Source organism: Lithobates pipiens, unplaced genomic scaffold, assembly GCF_037356315.1.
Source record: "Lithobates pipiens isolate NorthernLeopardFrog02 unplaced genomic scaffold, aLitPip1_a1.2 Scaffold_13, whole genome shotgun sequence".
NCBI classification, from domain to species: domain Eukaryota; kingdom Metazoa; phylum Chordata; class Amphibia; order Anura; family Ranidae; genus Lithobates; species Lithobates pipiens.
Window position 1 is genome coordinate 405,988,368 of NW_027507718.1, and position 24,123 is coordinate 406,012,490.

The 24,123-nt window shown below is 45.2% G+C and overlaps 1 protein-coding gene across 1 annotated transcript in view; it reads right to left on the reverse strand.

Moving 5' to 3' along the window:
- Positions 1-10,693: 10,693 nt before the first annotated feature.
- Positions 10,694-24,123, reverse strand: part of SRD5A3 (steroid 5 alpha-reductase 3) — a 42,859-nt gene continuing 29,429 nt past the window's right edge. The window contains exon 5 of the mRNA XM_077477471.1: positions 10,694-14,107. Within this exon, the coding sequence (XP_077333597.1) occupies positions 13,848-14,107 (260 nt within the window). The 3' untranslated portion in view covers positions 10,694-13,847. The remainder of the gene's footprint in view (positions 14,108-24,123) is intronic.

Below are 24,123 nucleotides of genomic sequence, written 5' to 3' on the forward strand. Positions count from 1 at the left end.
TCTGTGTCTACAGTGAACAGTGGTGGTCATATTATTGGGCCACAACATGCAGAAGAGTTGGTGGCGTGGATAACGAAGCCGTCCTCATCTTCTGTCACCCAGGCTAATACTAGTTTGCCTTCCAACACAGCTGCCAAAGCAGCCTATTCCATTGGTTCCTTGTCCACAGTTACTCCTTCCGTAGCCCCACCATCATGCACAGAGGAGTCACCATAATTATTCGACCATAGTGTCGGTTATATGCTGCTGGAGGATGCGCAGCAATTTGAAGGCTCTAATGTTGGTTCCCAGGTTGAGGAAGGGAGTAACGTAAGCCTAAAAAGAGGGAGTGCCCAAGAAGGACAAGAAATTGGCAGTCATCTTCCCCCAACTGCAGCATACTGCCAAGTTTGCTCCAGTGATGAGGAGGGAGAGAGTGATGAGGTCACTGACTGTACCTGGGTGCCTGAGAGAAGGGTAACCCTATGACATAATTAGGAAAAAAAAGGGCATGAGTCCCCCCTCAGTCCATAAAAGGCCATTTGGGTCTGGTTTTAAGGGGAATTCAACGTCAAAAAAAAAATGGCATCTGCCCCCCCCCAAAATCCATACCAGGCCCTTAGCCGAGCAAGCAGGGATAGGGAGGGGAAAAGAAAAAAGAAAAGTGTCCAGCAATGTCCATCCATCTTCAATTACGACGCTGACGAACCCTAAAAATACAAAAGCAAAACCCCCTCCGTCTCGATGGGAGGCGTCCTGCCGACTGCTGTCTTTTCCCTGTGGCAGCTGTTATATATGTGAGGGCGAGGCCACCCGGTGATGTAACCGAGTGACCCCGCCCCTTCTGACATCATGTGCCGTCATACATTGTATACCTATCCATTCACCCAAAAAAGTGGCAAAAAGTAAATACCAAAAAAGACAGTATTTGAGAAGTCCTTTATTAATAAAAAAAAAGTCCCTCGATGTCCATCCACCATCAATCACGGCACCGTCAGACCCAAAAAAAAAAAATACTTCGCCTCCATGGGAGGCGTTCCCGCCGGCTGCTGTCTTTTCACTGTGACAGCTCTTATATAGGCAAGCGTGGGGCCACCCGCTGACATAACCGTATTCTGTGTTTTTCTGTCGATATGGGGTGTTAATGAGGAAAAAAACGTACTTAAATGATTTTAGCAAATGGCTGCAATATAACAAACAGTGAAAAATGTAAGGAGGTCTGAATACTTTCTGTCCCCACTGTGTGTGTATGTGTATATATATATATATATATAGATAGATAGATAGATAGATATAGATATATGTAGATACATAGATAGATACACAAACACATATACACACACACACACACACACAGTACCTTGAAAGAGTGTTCATACCCCTTGAAATTTTCCACATTTTGTCATGTTACAACCCAATAAAAAAACATTTATGTTCTTGGATTGGACAAAGTGACACATATCTGTGAAGTGGAAAGAGAATGATAAATGTTTTTGCAATTTTTTTACAAATAAATCATAATAAATAATAAAAAGTGTGTTGTGCATTTGTATTCAGCCCCCTGTACTCTGATACCCCTAACTAAAATCTAGTGGAACCATTTGCCTTGAGAAGACACCTAATTAGTAAATAGAGTCCACCTGTGTGTAATTTAATCTCAGTATAAATATAATTGTTCTGTGAAGCCCTCGGAGGTTTGTTAGAGAATATTTGTGAATAAACAGCATCATGAAGGCCAAGAAAGATAGCACAGGTCAGGGAGAAGTTTAAAACAGGGTTAGGTTATAAAAAAAATATCCCAAGCTTTGAACATCAGCTGGAAACCTACCAAGGCATGGCCGTCCACCTAAATTGACAGGCTGGGCAAGGAGAGCATTAATCAGAGAAGCAGCCAAGCGGTCCATGTTAACTCTGGAGGAGCTGCAGAGATCCACAGCTGAGGTGGGAGAATCTGTCCACAGGACAACTATTAGTCGTACACTCCACAAATCTGTCCTATATGGACGAGTGGCAAGAAGAAAGCCATTGTTGAAAAAAAGCCATAAGAAGTTCTGTTTGCAGGTTGCGAGAAGCCATGTAGGGGACACAGCAAACATGTGGAAGAAGGTTCTCTGGTCAGATGAGACCAAAATGGTGGAAAACTAACACTGCATATCACCCTGACCACACCATCCCCACCGTGAAACATGGCGGTGGTAGCATCATGTTGTGGGGATGCTTTTCTTCAGCAGGGACAGGGAAGCTAGTCAGAGTTGATGGGAAGATGAATGGAGCCAAATACAGGGCAATCTTAAAGAAAATCTGTTAGAGTCTACAAAAGACTTGAGACTGGAGTGGAGGTTCACCTTCCAGCAAGGCAACAAACCTAATCATACAGCCAGAGCTACAATGGATTGGTTTAGATCAAATCATATTCATGTGTTGGCCCAGTCAAAGACCAGACCTAAATCCAATTGAGAATTTGTTGTAAGACTTAAAAATTGTTTTTCACAGACGCTCCCCATCCAATCTGACAGAACTTGAGCTATTTTGCAAAGAAGAATGGGCAAAAATGTCACTCTCTGGATGTGCAAAGCTGGTAGAGACGTCCCCAAAAAGAATTTGCAGCTGTAATTGCAGTGAAAGGTTCTACAAAGTATTGACTCGTATTGAATACAAATGCATGCCGCAATTTTCAGATATTTATTTGTAAAAAAAAATTGAAAAGCATTTATCATTTTCCTTCCACTTCACAATTAAGTGCCACTTTGTGTTGGTCTATCACATAAAAATCCCAATAAAATACATTTACCTTTTTGGTTGTAATATGACAAAATGTGAAAAATTTCAAGGTGTATGAATGCTTTTTCAAGGCACTGTGTGTGTATATATATCTATATAATATATACACATACACAGTATCTCACAAAAGTGAGTACACCCCTGACATTTTTGTAAATATTTTATTATATCTTTTCATGTGACAACACTGAAGAAATGACACTTTGCTGTAAAGTAAAGTAACTTTACTGTAAAGTAGAGAGTGTACAGCTTGTATAACAGTATAAATTTGCTGTCCCATCAAAATAACTCAACACACAGCCAATAATGTCTAAACCGCTGGCAACAAAAGTGAGTACACCCCTAAGTGAAAATGTCCAAATTGGTCCCAATTAGCCATTTTCCCTCCCCAGTGTCATGTGATTCGTTAGTGTTACAAGGTCTCAGGTGTGAATTTGGTGTTATCGCTCTCACTCTCACTGGAAGTACAACATGGCACCTCAAGTCAAAGAATTCTGAGGATCTGAAAAAAAGAATTGCTGCTCTACAAAAAGATGGCCTAGGCTATAAGAAGATTGCCAAGACCCTAAAACTGAGCTGCAGAACAGTGGCCAAGACCATACAGCGGTTTAACAGGACAGGTTCCACTCAGTACAGGCCTCACCATGGTCGACCAAAGAAGTTGAGTGCATGTGCTCAGCGTCATATACAGAGGTTGTCTTTGGGAAATAGACGTATGGGTGCTGCTAGCATTGCTGCAGAGATTGAAGGGGTGGGGGTCAGCCTGTCAGTGCTCAGACATACGCCGCACACTGCGTCACATTGGTCTACACAGCTGTCGTCTCAGAAGGAAGCCTCTTCTAAAGACAATGCACAAGAAAGCCCGCAGTTTGCTGAAGACAAGAAGTCTAAAGACATGGATTACTGGAACCATGTCCTGTGGTCTGATGATACCAAAATAAACGTATTTGGTTCAGATGGAGCCAAGCGTGTGTGGTGGCAACTGGGTGAAAAGTACAAAGACAAGTGTGTCTTGCCTACAGTCAAGCATGGTGGTGGGAGTGTCATGGTCTGGGGCTGCATGAGTGCTGCTGGCACTGAGGAGCTACAGTTCATTGAGGGAACCACGAATGCCAACATGTACTGTGACATACTGAAGCAGAGCATGATCTCCTCCCTTCAGAGCCTGGGCCGTAGGGCAGTATTCCAACATGATAATGACCCCAAACACACCTCCAAAAGGATCACTGCCCTGCTAAAGAAGCTGGTGGTAAAGGTGATGGACTGACCAAGCATGCCTCCAGACCTAAACCCTATTGAACATCTGTGGGGCAACAGAAGGTGGAGGAGTGCAAGGTCTCTGACAATCACCAGCTCCGTGATGTCATCATGGAGGAGTGGAAGATGATTCCAGTGGCAACCTGTGAAGCTCTGATGAACTCCATGCCCAAGAGGGTTAAGGCAGTGTTGGAAAATAATGGTGTCCACACAAAATATTGACACTTTGGGCCCAATTTGGACATTTTCACTTAGGGGTGTGCTCCCTTTTGTTGCCAGCGGTTTAGACATTAATGGCTGTGTGTTGAGTTATTTTGAGGGGTCAGCAAATTTACACTGTTATACAAGCTGTACACTCACTACTTTACATTGTAGCAAAGTGTAATTTCTTCAGTGTTGTCACATGACGAGATATAATAAAATATTTATTAAAAAAATGTGAGGGGTGTACTCATTATATATATATCTCACGCACACACACCAGGATATAAAATGCACCCTGTTAAAATGTCAGGTTTCTGTGATGTAAATAAAGGAGACAAAGATAAATGATTTCAGAACTTTTTCCACCTTTAATGTGACCTATAAATTGTACAACTCAGTTGAACAACAAACTGAAATCTTTTAGGTGGAGGGAGGTAAAAACTAAAATAATGTGGTTGCATAAGTGTGCACACCCTTAAACTAATACTTTTTTGAAGCACCTTTTGATTATTTTTTTTTACAGCACTCAGTCTTTTTGGGTATGAATCTATCAGTATGGCACATCTTGACTTGGCAATATTTGCCCACTCTTCTTTGCAAAAACATTCCAAATCTGTCAGATTGGGAGGTCATCTCCTGAGCACAGCCCTCTTCAGATCACCCCACAGATTTTCAATCGGATTCAGGTCTGGGTTCTGGCTGGGCCATTCCAAAACTTTAATCTTCTTCTGGTGAATCCATTCATTTGTTGATTTGGATGTAAGCTTTGGGTCGTTGTCATGCTAAAAGATAAAGTTCCTCTTCATGTTCAGCTTTCTAGCAAAAGCCTGAAGCTTTTTTACCAATATTGACTGGTATTTTGAACAGTTCATAATTCCTTCATCCTTGACTAAGGCCCCTGTTCCAGCTGAAGAAAAACAGCCCCAAAGCATGCTGTTCTTTAGGTGATGTGCAGTGTTGTTTTTGTGCCAAACATATTTTTTTGGAATTATGGCCAAAAAGTTCAACCTTGGTTTCATCATACCATAACACATTTTCCCACATGCTTTAGTGAGACTTCAGATTGTTTTTGCAAAATTTAGCCAGGCTTGGATGTTTTTCTTCATAGGAAAAGGCTTCCGTCTTGCCACTCTACCCCATAGCCCAGACATATGAAGAATACGGGAGATTGTTGTCACATGTACCACACAGCCAGTACTTGCCAGATATTCCTGCAGCTCCTTTAATGTTGCTGTAGGCCTCTTGGCAGCCTCCCGGACCAGTTTTCTTCTCGTCTTTTCATCAATTTTGGAGGGATGTCCAGTTCTTGGTAATGTCACTGTTGTGCCATATTTTCTCCACTTGATGATGACTGTCTTCTCTGTGTTCCATGCCATATCTAATGCCTTAGAAATTCTTTTGTACCCTTCTCCTGATACCTTTTAACAATGAGATCCCTCTGATGCTTTGGAAGCTCTCTGTGGACCGTGGCTTTTGCTGTAGGATGTGTCTAAGAAAATGCCAGGAAAGACCTACCATAACAGCGGAACTTTATTTGGGGTTAATCAGAGGCACTTTAAAATGATGACAGGTGTGTACTGAATCCTATTTAACATGAGTTTGAATGTGATTGCTTAGTTCTGAACACAGCTACATCCCCAGTTATAAAAGGGTGTGCACACTTATGCAACCACATTATTTATTTATTTTTGTTTTATTGTTACTTCCCCCCTAAAAGATAAAAAAAAATTTTTTCAATTGAGTTGTACAGTTTATAGGTCACATTAAGCCCAGGTTCACACCAGTGCGATCCCAGACATTGCATGTAATTCACACTTGCAGTGCCGATCACATGCGATGTCTGTGAGATGCGAGTTCAGCCATAGAGTTGTATGGCTGAATTCGCATATAAAAAAGTCCAGGAAAAAAGTCCAGGGGCTTGTTTTTCTCCACACTAGCATCGAATAGCATGGCTGTTCTCAACAATGAGATCCGATTCCTGCACGAAGTTCACCGTTCCCCCTTACAATCTGTGAACTGATCACCGGGTGTATTTAAAAATGTAATGACACCATCAGCGGTTAGCAGAAGGCAGTGTGAACTGCTTGCAGGAACCAGTGCTGTAATCGCACTGGTTCCCCCATCGTATCAATGTGAACCCAGGGTAAAAGGTGGAAAACGTTTGGAAATTATTTGCCTTTTTTTTTACATCACAGAAACCTGACATTTTAACAGGCGTGTGTATATATATTTATGATATATTAAAATGTATACATTTTTTTTTTTTTGGTAGAAATGATCACAATCTGTTCTTAACTGAATAAGAGGCTTAGAGAGGTGGGGGTGGAGAAAGAGCAGTTCAGCGATCTTCCCAGTGAATGGCTGTGCAGGGGGGCATTTCCAGACTAAATAATATACACCAATTAGTTGGGGGGGGGGTTCCACCAAAGAAGTGCAGCAGTATATATATTCTGGCCTAAATTTATGATGAAAGATTTAGTTGCAAAATTTTATAACAGAAAAGAAGAAAAACTTATTTTTTTTCAATATTTTCCATACTTTTTTGTTTATTAGCGCAAAAAAAATAAAAATAATAATAATAAGAAGAAACCCAGTAGTGATACCCACTTTAAGACTGGCCGCCGTCAAAACAGCAGCACAATGGCTCTACTGCGTAAATCCCCATAGGTTTACGGTGGCTCATGGATTGCGCACGCTCGCTCCCACTGCGGGAGCGTGCCTGCGGGTCGGGAGGACTCTGGCGGCCCGCAATTGCCTTGTACACAGGCAGAACGGGGAAATGTCTATGTAAATAAGGCATTTGCTTGTTCCGACAGGTGATATGACAGGGATCTACTGTTCCCAGTGGTCGGAAACCGTGATCTGTCATGTCTCAGTAAGCCCCCCACCCCTGTTAGAAACACAGTTAACTCCTTGATTGCCCCCTAGTATTAACCCCTTCCCTGCCAGCTACATTTACATGAGTGGCTCTTTTAGCTCTGATCGCTGTATAAATGTCAATGGTCCCAAAAAATTGGTCAGAAGTTTCTGATCTGTCCGCCACAATGTCACAATCCCGAAAAAAAAAAAAAAATAGAAAAATCATAGATCACCGCCATTACAAGTAAAATAAATAAAAAAGCCATAAATCTATCCCCTATTTTGTAGATGCTATAATTTTTGCACAAACCAATCAATATACGCTTATTGCGTTTTTTTTTTCTTTTACCAAAAGTATGTAGAAGAATACATATCGGCCTAAACTGATGAAAAAATTTGTTTTAAAAAAAATAAATGTGGGATATTTATTATAGCAAAAAATAAATAGTTGTTTTTTCAAAAAATAAAAACCGCAGAGGTGATTAAATACCCCCAAAAGAAAGTTCTATTTGTGGGAAGAAAAGAAAAGGACGTCAATTTTGTTTGGTAATTGCAAGGTCATGCAACGCTGTTCCTAGTTAAAACAACGCAGTGCCGAATCGCAAAAAATGCTCTGGTCATGGGGGGGGTAAAACCTTCCATGGCTGAAGTGGTTAAAGATCAACAAAAGAAAGCTCTAGTTGTGTGAAAAAAAAAAGATAAGAATTACAAAAAAAATGTTCATATGGGTACAGTGTTGCATGACCGTGCAATTGTCATTCAAAACGTGACAGCGCTGAAAGTTGAAAATTGGCCTGGGCAGGAAGGGGGTAAAAGTGCCGGGTATTGGCTTGCTTAAGTAAAGAATTAAAGTTCAGACGTAGACATCTGTTGCTGGGACATAGGTTGTCTGTTACACTGTTAACAGATAAAATGGAGCTTAGGAGTGTAAGATTTAAAAACAAAAATGATAGAACTGCTCCCATTTCCGATGTATGTGTTATTTTTGTGCAGAGCCCCATGACTGTATTTATAGGCAGCTATGCTATCAGTCCCTGCACACTGAAGCCAATGTCTATATAGTCAGTTCCCGGCTTCTCTTCCTACTTATGTTAAATGTCCCTGTGCATGAAATGACACAATGCCCATTTATTAGTTGTACACTGTACTCTACATTTGTTTCTATTGTAGTGCTAGAAAGCCCCTATGGCAAGCTCACTTTTTTTTAGTAAAGTTCTGCTTTTATGGAACCATAGCAGTAGTGGTCCTGGTATGCCAACAAACCCTTGACTGTTTTGTCGAGCATCTCACCCATACTTTGACTATTGGGATCTTTTGCGTTGTCAGTTTTGCCACGCCCATTCCAACGCTGGTGGTGGCTCAGAAGGCCTCCTAAGTAGGCATCCACACTTTCCTCAATCAAGGTGTTTACAGGAAAATAATTAGTGCTACATACAGAAATGCAGGAGGGGTGCAAAGTTCTACGCATTTCCAAATAATGTTCTACAAAGGATTCTGGGATCCATGATGTTTATTTGGCTCGACATCTTTTTTTCTATTAACCACTTGCTTACTGGGCACTTAAACCCCCCTCAGTCCCAGACCAATTTTCAGCTTTCAGCGCTGATGCACTTTGAATGACAATTGCGCGGGCATACAACACTGTACCCAAATGAAATTTTTATCATTTTTTCCCGCAAATAGAGCTTTATTTTGGTGGTATTTAATTACAGCTCGGAGTTTTATTTTTTGCTAAACAAACCAAAAAAGATGCAAAAAAAAAAAAAAAAAATCATGTTTTAATAGTTTGTTATAAAATTTTGCAAACGGATCATTTTTCTCCTTCATTGAAGTGCGCTGATTAGGCGGCACTGATGGGCTGCACTGGTGGGCACTGATAGGCATAGTTAAGGCGGCACCGATGGGCACAGATAAGGCGGCACTGATGGGCAAAGATGGGCACAGATAAGATGGCACGGATGGGCACTGATAGGTACCACTGATAGATGGGACTGATGGGCACTGATAGGTGGCACTGCTGGGCGGCACTGGGGTGCAGCACCTTTGAGGCAGATTGTGGGCAGTGCTGGGTGGCACTGTGGGCACTGCTGGGTGGCACTATGGGCACTGCTGGGTGGCACTGACGGGGGGCACTTTTAATAAGTGGGGCACTGCAGGGGGCAGGTGGTCGCTAGCAGGGCTGGCCGTGATCGGGACTGATGTCCCGATCACGGCCGCCGGTGATCGGCTTTTTTTTTTTTCTCCTCGCGCTGACAGCGCGAGGAGGAATAATAGCCGATTACCGGCTCCGTTATATCACATGATCAGCTGTCATTGGCTGACAGCTGATCACGTGATAAGGGGTCGTGATCGATCCCTTGCACGGATCGGTGATCAGGCGAGTCTCATGGACTCGCCGATCACAGAGCGCGCCGCGCGCACCCCTCGTACACGGGGACTACGTCAATAGACGTAGTCCCGGAAAAGGAGATCCGCGCTGTAGCCGTCAATTGACTATAGCGCGGATCTCAAGTGGTTAAAAGGGGTAGTAAACCTTTCAATATTTTTCACCTTAATGCATTCTATGCAGCAGCCCTCCTTTTACTTACCTGAGCCCGGTCTTCCCAGCAATGGAGATGAGCACACCAGCTCCAGCTGGAGTCTCGGATCCTCATTGGATAGATTGTTAACAGCAGGAAGCATTGGCTCCCGCTGCTGTCAATCAAATCCAGTGGCGCAGCAGCCATGGGGCAGAGGCCAGCTGTCTGTGTCAATGGACGCAGCAACAGGACACAAGAGCGCGCCTGCACGAGTGCCCACAGGGAAAGAGCTTCTCCGTGGGGGTTCTTGATGGGGGGGGGGGAGGGGTAGCCAGGAGTGCCACCTGGGCAGCCCAGAAGGTGGTGGGGGGGGGGGGGGTCAGGGCCACTCTGTGCAAAACCCTTGCTCAGAGGATGCAAGTATGACTATTTTTTTAAAATAACAAACACTCACTTTACTGCATATTTGCCCAATTAATTTGGATTATATGTTAATTAGGATTGCGCCGATGTTAGTCCCGGTACCAAGCATTTGCATGGGTATCAGTACTTGTGCAAATGCTCCGATACCTGTTGTACTGAACCAGGCATCCTCGGTGTAGCAGGAGGGGCAAGGCAGCTTCCCAAGTAACTGCCCCCACCGTTACCCCGATCACCCCCGAGTCCTCCTCCGGCTCCCCATCTGGCTTCAAATGTGATCCTCCTCTGGTCCCCATCCCCCTTCCCAACTCTGTCCACAGTCCACGCCCCATCAGTGCTGCATACTAGTGCCACTGTCACATGACATTAAAAAAAAGTGTTGGCGAGTACTTGGGGGGGGGGGGGGGGGTGGGGGTGTAGAGTATCGGTACTTGTACTCGGTCTTGAAAAAGTGATATCGGCGCAACCCTAATTTTAATGTTCCCAGGCGAGCAGCCTGGCTCCCCATTCAAACAGAGACAAAATATTCTTTATTGCATAGTTTTAGATCAGATTTTTTTTTCTTTATTATAAAAAAAAAAAAAAAAAGTCACATTCCAAAGCAGAGAATGATACACACAATGCAAATGTACAAATACTGTAAAAAGTACAAGTTTTGTTTCTGCAAACACTGATGTTATTAACACTTTATTCTAGGCAGTGAAATATTTCCAAGCAGTGAGTTCCAAAAAAGCACGATGGGTACACAAGCACGATGCCCTTTATTTCATTAAAGTGGTTCTAAAGGCTGAGGGTTTTTTTTTTTTACCTTAATGCATTCTCTGTATTAACCACTTCCGGACTGCCATCGTTTTACATCACTATTATGAAGAGGAATACAGTTGTTATGGTACCAGCTAGCTACCATAACACTGGTATCCTCTTCAAAAGCGGGCAGTCCGCTCAAGATAAAAGTGGTCTCTGTGGCGGATTCGCAGCAAGATTACTTTTATTGGTGGTGGGAGAGGAGCCCCCCTCTCACCGCTTTTCGGAGCCGCCGGTAGCGGCAGAGGCGATTGGATCCTCTCCTTAGCCTGACATGGAGACCAGTGAGGGGAAGATGGCCCCCATCCGTCTCCATATAATTGCAGGGGGGAAGTGACTTCCGCCCAATGCTCTTTAAAAAAAAAAAGGGACTTTTATTTTTTATTGCATTTTAGTGTAAATATGAGATCTGAGGTCTTTTTGACTCCAGATCTCATATTTAAGAGGTCCTGTCATGCTTTTTTTCCTATTACAAGGGATGTTTACATTCCTTGTAAACGAAGTGATTTTTTTTGAAAGAACAGTGTAAAAATAAAAAAAAACAGCAAATAAATAATAAATTATTATTTTTTTTTTTTTTTAAGCACGCCCCCGTCCCCGCCGAGCTTGCATGCAGAAGCGAACACATACGCAAGCAGCATCCGCATATGAAAACGGTGTTCAAACCACACATGTGAGGTATCACCATGATCGTTAGAGTGAGAGCAATAATTCTAGCCCTAGAACTCCTCTGTAACCTAAACATGCAACCTGTAGAAGTTTTTTAAACGCTGCATATGGAGATTTTTAAGGGTAAAAGTTTGTTGCCATTTCACAAGCGAGTGCAACTTTGAAGTGTGACAAATTGGGCTAACTGTACTGTTTATATATATATATATATACACACACATGCGATTCTCTCCCCCCCCCCCCCCCCCCCCCAAAAAAAAAGAAAAAAGTGCGCTTGTAAGACCACTGTGCAAATACGGTGTGACAAAAAGTATTGCAACGACTGCCATTTTATTCTCTAGGGTGTTTGAAAAATATATATATAATGTTTGGGGGTTCTAAGTAATTTTATAGCAAAAAAAATAAATTAAAAAAAATCATTTTTTTTAACTTGTAAATACCAAATCTCAGAAAGAGGCTTGGTCCTTAAGTGGTTAAGGTAAAAAAAATAAAAATAAAATCTGAGTGCAGAACCCCCCTTTATACTTACCCCGAGCCCAGTCTTGATTCAGTGGTGTGCATTTGATCAGCGGTTCTCCCTTGGCTCTCTTTGCTGTCAATCGCAGCCAGCGACAAGGGAATGTGGCAAAGCCATGCCAATATAATGCCATACACCCCAGGAGTCTTCATAGGAATTTTTTTCTTTCATCCAGAGGAGGGAATGATGTTTTTTCTCAGCTAAGAACACCCTTCTTCCTGCATGCCCGATCTAAGGGCAGATGGATTCCAGAAAGTAAATGCTAGAGAGAGTGTGGTTTCAAAGCGATATCTTAACAAATCACAGGGACAAGGGTGGATATGGGAGTTTGCTTTGGACTTGAAAATTTTATTAAAATTAAAACAGCAACATTTTCAATTTGTGGTGCTCAGGTACAGTTTAATTCCACTTTAAAAAGGATATTTGTAGATTTGACAAAGTAAAACGTTATGAGGTAGTTTAAATATTTATATTTAGCACAAATTAATTGTGAATTTATTGATTTACCTTTATTTCAGAGGTTTGATGGCCTAATTCTTGTAATTACATTATGTGAGTCACAAGTGCTGTCTATAACATTTCAGAGGTCATGTGGCACTTTGGGGAAAACAACCATGGACACCATTTCTTCTGGTTTCCATAAACCTGAATGTGTGCATTCTGTCCCTCGTGTTTATATCAACATTTACCCTTGGAAAAGATTACTTGCTTTATAGAACTCATTGAACAGAATAATATGGAGAAAAAAAAAAAACACACTCCATAAATGTGGTTTTCGATCTGGGGAGGTACTTTCCTCAACTGCTGTAATCCATCACATCTGCGGCATGCACAACAGTAGAGCTCACCACAGACTTGTTGGACCACTAAATGAATACTTACAATGCAGAGTGACAGTGAGCCACAGCTGGAAGCACGCTAGCAGTTTTTCAGTCGGAGGTATAATAAAAGCGATATTCTGACATTTACCCCCCAAGAGATCTATACATCAGATCGTCATGGAACTTTTTTTGGAAGTCCAACCATAGTCAAAACATTTTTTGAATACATTTATATAATGGGGGGGGGGGGTTTAGAATCTTTGTCAGGTTTTTAATGCCATGTCCCTGCTGGAGAGTTTCCACCTACATTCTTGTGCTGATGACCACATGGTGGGGACAAAAACTGCAAATACATTTTGGGTAACACATGACAATAAACACCGACGGGTTTTAACTCTTCACCACCGCTCTTTTGACTTGGAAAAAAGTTTTGGCTAAGGTCAGCTTTAAATACTTGTCTGCATGTGTAACAGTTTTAATAAGGTCGCTTAGACCCCTTTCACACCTAGGCATTTTCCACGTGCTACAGCGCTGAAAATAGCGCCTTAAAAAAGCCTCAGCTGCAAACGCAGTGTGAAAGCCCGAGTGTTTTCACACTGGGGCGCTGCGCTGGCAGGGCATCGCAAAAAGTCCTGCCAGCAGCTTCTTTGCAGCGGTGGGGGGGAGTGGTGAATACACTACTCCTCCACCGTTCCTGCCAGATTTAAGCCCTTTTCGGCCGCTAGCGTTTTTTTGGTGGTATGACAGCGCTGCCCTATTGTTTTCAACTGGCAGGAGCGGTGGAGGAGCAGTGTATTCACCGCTCCTCCACTGCTGCAAAGAAGCTGCTGGCAGGACTTTTTGCGAGGCCCTGCGAGCGCAGCGCCTCAGTGTGAAAGCACACTGGGTTTGCAGCTGAGGCTTTCTTAAGGCGCTATGCAGGCGCTATTTTTAGCGCCGCTAAAACTACGGTAAATCGGTGCTAAAAATAGCGCCACTTTACTGCTGATGCCCGGGGCGGCTCAGTGTGAAGGAGTCTTAAAATAAATATGGTATGAAAGCTTTCCTGTGAGCAGGAAAATTGTCAAACTTCTCATGATAGAATTCATGACATAAAATAGCAGCCAATGACTGGTTAAACAGCACAAACATAACCACCAGCCACCATGATGTATGACCCAATCCAAACAGAAGGGCGATAGATACATATATCAACAGCTCTGCAAAATAATGTGGACAGGACACCCTCTCAAACCAGTCTCCATTGGGCATAACGTGGTTCATGGTTACAACTTTTCCTGCAACAAAAACACACATACATTAGTAAATTGTGAGCTCATCTGCTGTAAACATCAAATTTGTCTTGAAGGAAGCAGAACATGAGGGCACATTTCTCTGCAGTCTTATAAAATAATAAGTGACCCCCCCCCCCCCCAAGATCAACCTCAGGAAACACCATCATATTCAGGTCTCTGTAGGTGGCTGTCAAAATACAACTGACACCAATCGATCATTAACCCTTTATCAGTATAGATCAGACCATGGTTCTGTGTATATACTCACAAGTGTAATTATTTATGTGGTAGGAAACAAGAACATTTGCCATCACTATGTAAGAATATCTTGCTTTAACCACTTCCAGACCAGGCCTTGTCTGGCACGGTGTTTAAATGTACAATCAATTTTTTGCTAGAAAATGATATATAACCCCCAAACATTACATATTTAACCACTTGCCCCCAAGCCAATGCTGGCATTTGGCATTTCTCTACTACAAAAATATATATATTTTTTTGCTAGAAAATTACCCCCAAGGTGTGGTCTGGTGCTACATGGAGTAGGACGCGTGGTGTAGGAGCTCCGCTCGAGGTCTATCCTTTTACCTGATCCTTTGAACCTTTTTGCCAGCTTTGGATGTCACATCAGCTCGGGGCAGCCCTGCCATCCACTATGTCACCCTCTAAGCGCTCAGGTGCCGCTGCTAAGCTGGATAAGTATTGCCGCGACGAGTGCGGCCCTCCCGAGGAAGATGGCGCCGGTCCGTGCCCTGAGGCAGACGACCACCCCGCCAGTGATACCGCTCGCGTGCTTGAGGCTCTCGCCCTCTGTCAATCGACCCTCACCTCCAGGATTGAAGAAGTGAAGGTCGACATATCCCTAATTAGACAGGATATGCACAAACTCCGGGAGCGGGTGTCGGAGACTGAGCGGCGGGTCGGCCAGGTGGAAGATGGCCTACACCCTCTCCAGGTCACCACTGAACAACTACAGTATCAGTTGAACGCTATCCTCTCCAAACAAGACGATATGGAGAATCGTCTCCGCAGGTGCAATCTCCGTTTCGTGGGTCTGCCTGAGCGATGTGAGGGTGCTGATCCCCCCACTTATCTGGAGAATCTCCTAATTCGGACCTATGGTCGTGAGGCGTTTTCCTCCTCATTTGTGGTGGAGCGTGCCCACCGCCTTGCTGCCAAGCCGCCTCCAGCGGGAGCCCCGCCTCGGACCCTCATCGGCAAGTTTCTTAATTACCGCGATCGCGACACCATCCTTAGGCTTACCCGGGAGCGGGGCAACATACCGATCGACAGTGGGACCGTGGCGGTATACCCGGATTTCTCTGCGGAAGTACAGAAAAAGAGGGCCAAGTTTATTGAGGCGAAGCGCCAACTCTGCGTGCTCCATCTGCCTTATGCTATGCTCTTTCCGGCCCGTCTCCGTGTGACCAGCTACGGCAAAGCACACTTCTTCGAAGACCCGCAGGCCGTCTTTTCCTGGCTGGAGCGCCGTGGGGGGGGGGGGGGCGGCCCGACTTGATCCCAGCTACATGCTATCCGGAGCGACTGTTTGTACCATCCTTGTTTGGCCCCTGGACTATGCACGCCACTTGGACATGTGAGTGAGCTACCTGTGCCCCCCTCTGTTGTCCCTGCCCTTCCTCTCCCGGTGCTCCTCCTGGCCTTATAGTGCCTCTGCACCCCTGTGCGGGTGCAGCATGCCCCAGCCTGACACTGCCTACCACAAGCCGTTTATGCATGCCTCGAGCGGCTCCTGCCTGCACGTCTGATGTGGGTCTGGTTGATCCCTCCAGTGACTGTTGTATGCTCTTCAGTTTGTTCGCCCCTTTTGCTGTGGCTGATTACAGGACACTGGCGTGTATGCCGCGATTGCCCAGCATCCCCAAGCTTCAGTTTCCCTGGCCGGCCTCTACCCCTCTGCCTTCGGAGGAGGTTGGAGAGTTGAACCTGCTTAGTCGGTCCAGAGTTATTGCAGTATTTTTTGTTTATTACTGTTATGTGCATTTTGCTGCCTTTCATTATCGTTTGCAACTGGTCTATTGTTATGTTATATATTGTACACTTATCCTCCCGACAGTGCTTACTCATGTCGCCAGGCGTGTCTGTGGCGATTGTGCTTTCCCCTGCTATGCGCCATGTTGACGCTAGATCCGGGCAGCTGGGGCCGGGTACGCACTGGATGGGACGGACTTCTCTAATGGCATGTGTGTTTATAGATTGGGGGGATGTGCCTGTTTTTACGATGTCTGCCTACGTTATGGCATCTCTTAAGCTTCTGACATGGAATGTCAGGGGTCTGGGTGACAGGGCTAAGAGGGCCGCAATTTTGTCCCATGTTAAGTCTCAAAGGGCGGATGTCTCGATCTTGGTGGAGACCCACCTGGCGGGACAGAAACAGTTGTGTCTCAAAAAACCATGGGTGGGCTGGCTGTACCAGGCTCTGCACACCACAAACTCCCGGGGGGTCGCGGTCTTGGTTGCCAAGACCGTTCAATTCCGACTGCATTACTTGCAGTCGGACCCCCAGGGACGCTTCTTATTTCTATATGTCACTATCGGGGGCCTGGAGCTTCTCATTCTCGCATTCTACATTCCCCCACCCTTTGCAGCACTACAGCAAGGTGTTGCATTTATGGCCCGCTACCCCCTGGTCCCGGCTGTCTGGGCGGGGGATTTTAACATGGTTGTGAATCCCTCACTTGATCGGCTGAGCCCAATTGCCTCCTCGTCCCCGCCATCGGGTATTACGAGGTTTGGGAGGTTTATTGCGGAGTTTGCCCTCACGGACACGTGGAGACATAGACACCCTGCACTGACCCACTTTTCCTGCTTCACACCCTCTAGATTGGCCATGTCCCGCATTGACCTCATACTACTCTCGCCCCCTCTCCTTCCCCACCTTCTTGACGTAGGATTTGAGGCTAGGGTACTGTCCGACCATTCCCCCTACTGGATTAAGCTACGGCTACCAACTCCCCCTGGACCTCGAGCCTGGAAGCTCAACCCTTTCTGGCTTAATGTCCTACCAGACTTGGATTCTATCCAGCGTGAGTGGGAACATTTCTTCCACGTAAACACTGGCTCTGCGTCATTTGGCTCCGTCTGGGAGGCCTTCAAGGTGCATGCCCGCATGATACTCACCATGCGCATATCAAGACATAAGGCTTCCTCTAGGTGCCTGCTAGAGCAGGCGGAGGAACGATTGCGTGCTCTTGAGGTGGCCTTTCAGGCTGACCCTTCGATGACTATCGCCTCTTTGTTAAAACTGCAGGCTAGGCTCACGGACCAACTTCATCATGAAAAGGCCAAGCAGGGTATCTTTTTCACCAAACAGCGCCTGTTTGAACATGGCGAACGTGCGGGCAAGTTATTGGCCTACATGGCCCATCTTGACCACCGGCCTCCAGTGGTGGTGTCCCTGAGAACTGTGTCTGGTGCAGAAATTGTAGACCCCGACCTGGTGGCGGAGGAGTTTGGGTCCTTTTATTCGGGCCTGTACTCCTCCGCTGCATGTTACACTCAGGACGAACTTGCAACTTTTCTTGGTGATGTCCCTTTCCCCTCCCTCACCCCTTCGCAAAAAGCCCGACTTTAAACTCCTATCACTACTGACTGTATTATGGAAGCCCTGTCGCAACTCCCCATGTCCAAGACCCCAGGCTCTGACGGTTTGCCCCTGGAGTTCTACACACAATTCAGCGAAATTTTAATCTCCCAATTGGCTAAGCTATACTCGCACATATTTGACACCGGCATCCTCCCCAGATCTATGGGTGAAGCCCGCATAGTTCTCATACCCAAACCCGGCAAAGACCCGCAATTACCCGAATCATACCGACCCATATCCCTACTCCAACTAGACGTAAAAATTTTGGCCAAAATTCTCGCCCTACGACTAAACAAAGTGATCCACTCCCTGATACACCCTGACCAGACCGGGTTCATGCCCCAAAGGAATAAGGCCTTTAATCTACGGCGGCTTCACATGAACCTCCAGGCCCAGCACACTGATATTGGATCCAGGGTTGTGGTCAGTCTGGACGCCGCTAAGGCGTTTGACTCTGTGGAGTGGCGTTACCTCTGGGAATGCCTCCGCAGATTCGGAATGGGCCCCAATTTCATTAAGTGGATCCAGCTCCTATATTACGCCCCCACGGCACGTATTCAAGTGAATGGTAGGACTTCCCCCTCTTTTGCCCTTTCCAGGGGGACCCGTCAGGGCTGCCCTATCTCTCCACTGCTGTACGCCCTGGCTGTGGAGCCCCTGGCTATAGCCCTTAGGTCTCACCCAGACATTAAGGGTCTTCGTTGTGGTGGTCTGCATGAGGTGATCAGCCTATATGCAGATGATATGCTGTTGTATCTAGCTGACGCTGGTCCCTCATTGCAGACAGCCCTGCGACTCATCACGGCCTTTGGAGCCTTCTCCGGGCTCCAGATTAACTGGTCCAAATCCCAAATACTCCCGCTGGACTTGGGGCCCCCCACTGCTGAACAGGCAGCGCTCCCACTTGCTAGATCTGACTCCATTAAGTATCTCGGCATACATATCTCTAGGTCCCTTTCCGACTATCTCGCCCTTAATGTTGAACCCCTATTTGACGTTCTAAAATCCAAAACTCAAGTCTGGTCCCGTCTCCCCCTTGGGGTGATGGGCCGAATAAATTTAGTTAAGATGATTATCCTTCCCAAGCTTCTTTATGTATTCTGGCAGGCAACACTATACCTCCCTCCCCGCTTATTTAAAGCTATGGAGTCTATCATCAACACATTCATTTGGGGCTCGTCCCGACACAAGCTACCGTGGCGGGTCCTGAAATGCCCGTCAACCCTGGGGGGAGCCGCCCTGCCTGACCTCCTACTCTATTACATAGCATCTCAACTATCCCATTTTTTTCACTTCAATCAAACGGATAGAGTCCGCTATACCACCCTAGTGTGTCCACAGGCCTCAGGTCCTTTGTTTCACCCTTTCCAGCTGTTGTTCTGTAACTCCCACCTCCCGCCCCTCCCTAAAGATGGACACCTCTTGCTCTTCCATCACTGTAGAATCTGGCGGCTTACTATGCGCCTGGGGCAGGCCCCTTCTCCCCACTCTCACACACCCCTGTGGAACAATTCCGAGCTACCGGAACTGGCCCTTATCCCGGATCCCGGGTTATGGGTGCATAGGGGTGTTGTTTATCTGTCACAAGTGGTCTCTAATGGGGTGGTCAGATCCTTCCAGGCCCTCAAGGATGCCTACGCCCTGCCCAATCACATGCTATTTCGCTATCTCCAACTCCGACATGCGCTCCAAGCCCAGGTTGCTGATCGTATTCCGAGGGTTGAGACGCCAGCAGTGGTTGATCTAGTGCTGGGTGGCGATCATCGGCAGCTGATCTCGTGGTTGTACGCGTATCTTCTATCCCCTACTGCCTTGACCGTGGCCTACCAGGTGCGCTCTCGGTGGGAGGGAGATCTGGGTGCAGTGTCGGATGCGGATTGGGATGAAGCCCTGGCGAACCACAGGCTTATGTCACCTAGGCTCCCGGACCGCCTTACCCACCACTACATCCTGCACAGGTCCTATCTTACACCTCACCGCATCGCTAAATACAGACCTGATTACGACCCCATTTGTCCCCGCTGTGATTCCCCGACTGCATTCTTTTATCACCTATTGTGGGCCTGCCCGATCATACAGGGATACTGGGCGCAGGTGGTCCGGTTTCTTCACGATCGCATGGGCTCCCCGGTGTCTCTGTCCCCTCAACAGTGTATACTGGGGCTCCTCTCTTTACCCGACAGTGAGAAGTACCTCAACATTTTTTTGCAGGAGACCTTGTTTTTGGCCAGGATGCAGATTGCTAGGACGTGGCTGAGGGGGCGCCCTCCCACGTTACAGCAATGGATTAGGGCGATTAATGACACGCTTCCCCTCAAGAAGCTGTTGTACACTCATAGGGGTTGTCCCCATAAATATAACAAAATATGGGACAGATGGTTGGAGAATGCTTCTACCTGCAATGCCGTGACTTAGCTGATTTTTACATTGGATGTCTATATGTTTTTTTCCAGGGACTATCCCCCCCACTTCATACCCTTTAGATTCTTTTGCTGACCGCTGCATCGCGCATTTCGTGTTGCAAAAAATTTTCGTATATTTATTGTACCTGTCTGTAAAATGCACAAGTTTGTTTGCGTAGTGCCTGTTGCACTGCGTTTTGGTGATAATATCCTGTTCATTATGCTCAATAAAGTAGTCTTTTTTTGAGAAAATTACCCCCAAAACATATATACATATGAAAATTAGAATATCGTCAAAAAGTTAATTTATTTCAGTAATTTAATTTAAAAAGTGACACCCATATTTTATATAGATGTGTTACACACATATTTCAAGACATTTCTTTTTACATTTTGAAGATTATGGCTTACAACTAGTGAAAAACTCAAAATTCTGTATCTCAGAAAATTTGAATATATTACAGAAGACCAAATAAAAAAAATTAAAATAAGTTTTTAATACAGAAATGTTAGCATACTGAAAAGTATGTTCATGTACAGTATAGTATGCGCAATACTTGGGGCTCCTTTTGCATGAATTGCTGCATCAATGCAATGTGGCATGGAGCGATCAGCCTATGGCACTGCTGAGGTGTTATGGAAGGCCAAATTTCTTTGATAGCTCATCTGCATTGTTGGGGCTGGTGTTTCATCTTCCTCTTGAAAATACCCCACAGATTCTCTATGGGGTTTATGTCAGAGGAGTTTTCCGGCCAATCAGGCACAGTGATACCATGATCATTAAACCAGGTATCACATAGTTGCAAACTGTCCCGAATTTCCCAGGACATTCCCGGGATTAGGACCCTTGTCCCGATTTAATTTTGTCCCGGGAAATGTCCCCTTTTTTTCGCTGCCGGCCGCTAGAGGTCTGCGGTTGGTGGAGACAATGTCTCCGCCAGCCGCCATTTTAAAGAAGACAAGAAGCTGGTCTACAATAGAGATGCTGCGGGCCGCCCACCCCCGCTGCCAGTGTCTGAAGTGTATGGAAGGTGGGCGGCGTCGCAGTTCAAACTCTTTCCATGCAGCAAAGACGGCGCCTGGAGGATGTCGCGGGCCAGTCTGGATAGAGTCGGCAGTCTGGATGTCAGAGGGGGGCTAGTATGGATGTTGGGGGCCAGTCTGGATGTCAGGAGGACTGATGGGGACATCAGATGTAAGGAGGGGCTCCGCTGATGGAGAGACAGATGTGAGGAAGGCTGCTCTGATGGGGCACCTGATGTAAGGAGGGACTCTGCTGGGGGCACCTGATGGCATCTGGCGGCAGGCAACGTGGCTAGTGACGCGCTCATGGCTCCCACCAATTCTGCATTATGGTGAGTTGAATGATTTCATAATACCATGACAAATCATGCCGCCGGGATAACTGAAGCGCTAACACCAGGTATTTGGAGTATCTTTATCCGCTGATTGTCAAACGCTAGAAAACACATATTGCTATTGTGGTGTTGGATCGGGGGCTGCTGTCTCCCCATCCCCCCCCTTTCCCTCTCCATCCGGCATTCATCTCAGACTCTAACCACACCCCGCTGAGCCACGCCCACGTAAGCCATGCCCACTGTTGTGCATAAACTATGCCCATATTTTGCCGCAGCGCTCCACATTTTCACCTTTTCCTATGCCACCCCTATAAACGCATACCCCACCCCTAATTAAAATACAACTCCGCCCACTGACAAAAAAAAGTGTCCCAAATTTTTTCTTTTACAATGTTGGCAACTTTGGTATCTGTACTTTTGGCAGTGTGGGCAGCTGCCAAGTCAGTATCTCCATAAAGCTGGTCAGCAGAGAGAAGCATGAAGTGCTCTATAATTTCCTGGTAGAGGCATGTGCTGCCTTTGGACTTGATAAAACAGTGGACTAGGACCGAAATAACTAATCGATAATGAAATGAATCGATTAAATCAGCCAGTAACATGAGGGAGGAGGGGGGAGGGGGGAGGAGGGGGGAGGAGGGGGGAGGAGGGAGGAGGGAGGAGGGGGGAGGGGGGAGGAGGGAGGAGGGGGGAGGAGGGAGGAGGGGGGAGGAGGGAGGAGGGAGGAGGGAGGAGGGAGGAGGGAGGAGGGAGGAGGGAGGAGGAGGAGGAGGAGGAGAAGGAGGAGGAGAAGGAGGAGGAGAAGGAGGAGAAGAGCAAACAATAGCTACTGTAAATATAAAAAAAAAAAGAACATAAATTTTGGTTGCAAAGTTGCATGACTGCGCAATTGTCAGTTAACACAATGCAGTGCTGAATCGCAAAAAGCACTTTGGTCAGGAAGGGGGGGTAAAATCTTTCTGGGCTGAAGTGGTTAATCTGCTCAACAAATTGTCCAAAAAAAAAAAAGGCATAAACAAAAACACGCAAATCACGCGCACAAAAATCTACATGCACAGGAAAAAGCATGGCATAAATTGATCAAAAGCAAACCGCATAGGTGTGTAACCGAGCCTTATGCTGGCCACACATAAATTTTCAGACGAGAATATTCATGCGAAAAATCTTTGTACATTCGCTGAATGAAAGAATGTTTGAAATTTTCACTTGCTTTTATACATTGTTTTAAAATGAATGTAATGCCTGAACGAAAACCACATACACTGTCTGAAAATTCCTTTGACCAAGAAGTTTTCTATTATTTCTAAATTTTCCCATCACTGTGGTTGAAAACAAACATCGATTTGACCCCACTAACGATTCAAAAATAGAACGAACGTTCTTAAAATTAATTGTTTTTTTTTTTTTTTTTTTTTGAAGGAAGACATTGTTTTTGTATGGCCGGCATATATATTACAGTTCTGTTGGAAAATCTGCAGAACAGTCTACCTTTTTTTTTTCTTTAAGTAAAAAAAGTCTGATGATATTTACCAGATTCAACCTCTAATAGTACATACAGTATATCTCTTCTGTCTGTTATTGTCGGAGTGGATTAAAGATTTTACTCCCTAACCATATAGTTGGTTATTTATATTTACCACTGCATAGAGATATTTAGAAATAAATTGCCTTTTCTTAAACTTCACATATTTATTTATTTTTTTTAAGGTTATTAACCGATTAATTGAAACAAATCGGCCAACTAATAGATTATGAAAATAATCATTAGTTGCAGTGTACCAAAACCAGCAGATGACGACATGGCTACCCAAAACATCATAGACTGGAACATTTTGCATTTCATTTGGAAATCAAGGTCCCGGAATCTGGAGGAAGAGTGACGATCCAAAATCCAAGTTGCATGAGGTCCAGTATGAAGTTTCCACATTCATTGATTATTTGGGGAGCCATGTCATCTGCTGGTGTTGGTCTACTGTGTTGTATCATCATGTCCAAAGTCAGCGCAGCCCTCTACCAGGAAATTTTAGAGCACTTCATTCTTCCCTCTGCTGACCAGTTTTATGGAGATGCAGATTTAATTTTCCAGCAGGAATTGGCACCTGCCCACACTACCAAAAGTACCCATACCTGGTTTAATGATCATGGTATCATTGTGCTTGATTGGCGCATATAGGCAACGTTTTAGAAATTTTTACAGGTTACCAGTTTAGAGTTGTATAGGAGGTCTAGCACTAGAAATTTTCCTCTCACTTTAACGAATGCAGCAATACCTTACATGCGTGGGTTGAAGGTTGTGTACATATGCGGGTGTGACCTATGTATACATTTACTTCTGCGTGCGAGCAATTATTTTTATCACTTTTCTTCCTATTACAAGGAATGTAAACATCCTTCTAATAGGAATAGGGCGTGACATATCCTCTTTATGGGAGAGATCTGGGGTCTACGAGTCCCCAGATCTCTCCTCTATGCTGGAAAGCCTGAGATCAAAACCAAAACTTGATCGCAGACTTTCCAGCAAAAAGTTGGCAGTGTTTACATCTGCCAGAGCCGGAAGTGACGTCACAACATCATTTTTGGCCTCCGAAGGTCAGAGATCGCCAGAGGACCATCTGGTCTCCAGCCAGCGCTATAGTAATCTGCTGCTACTGGCAG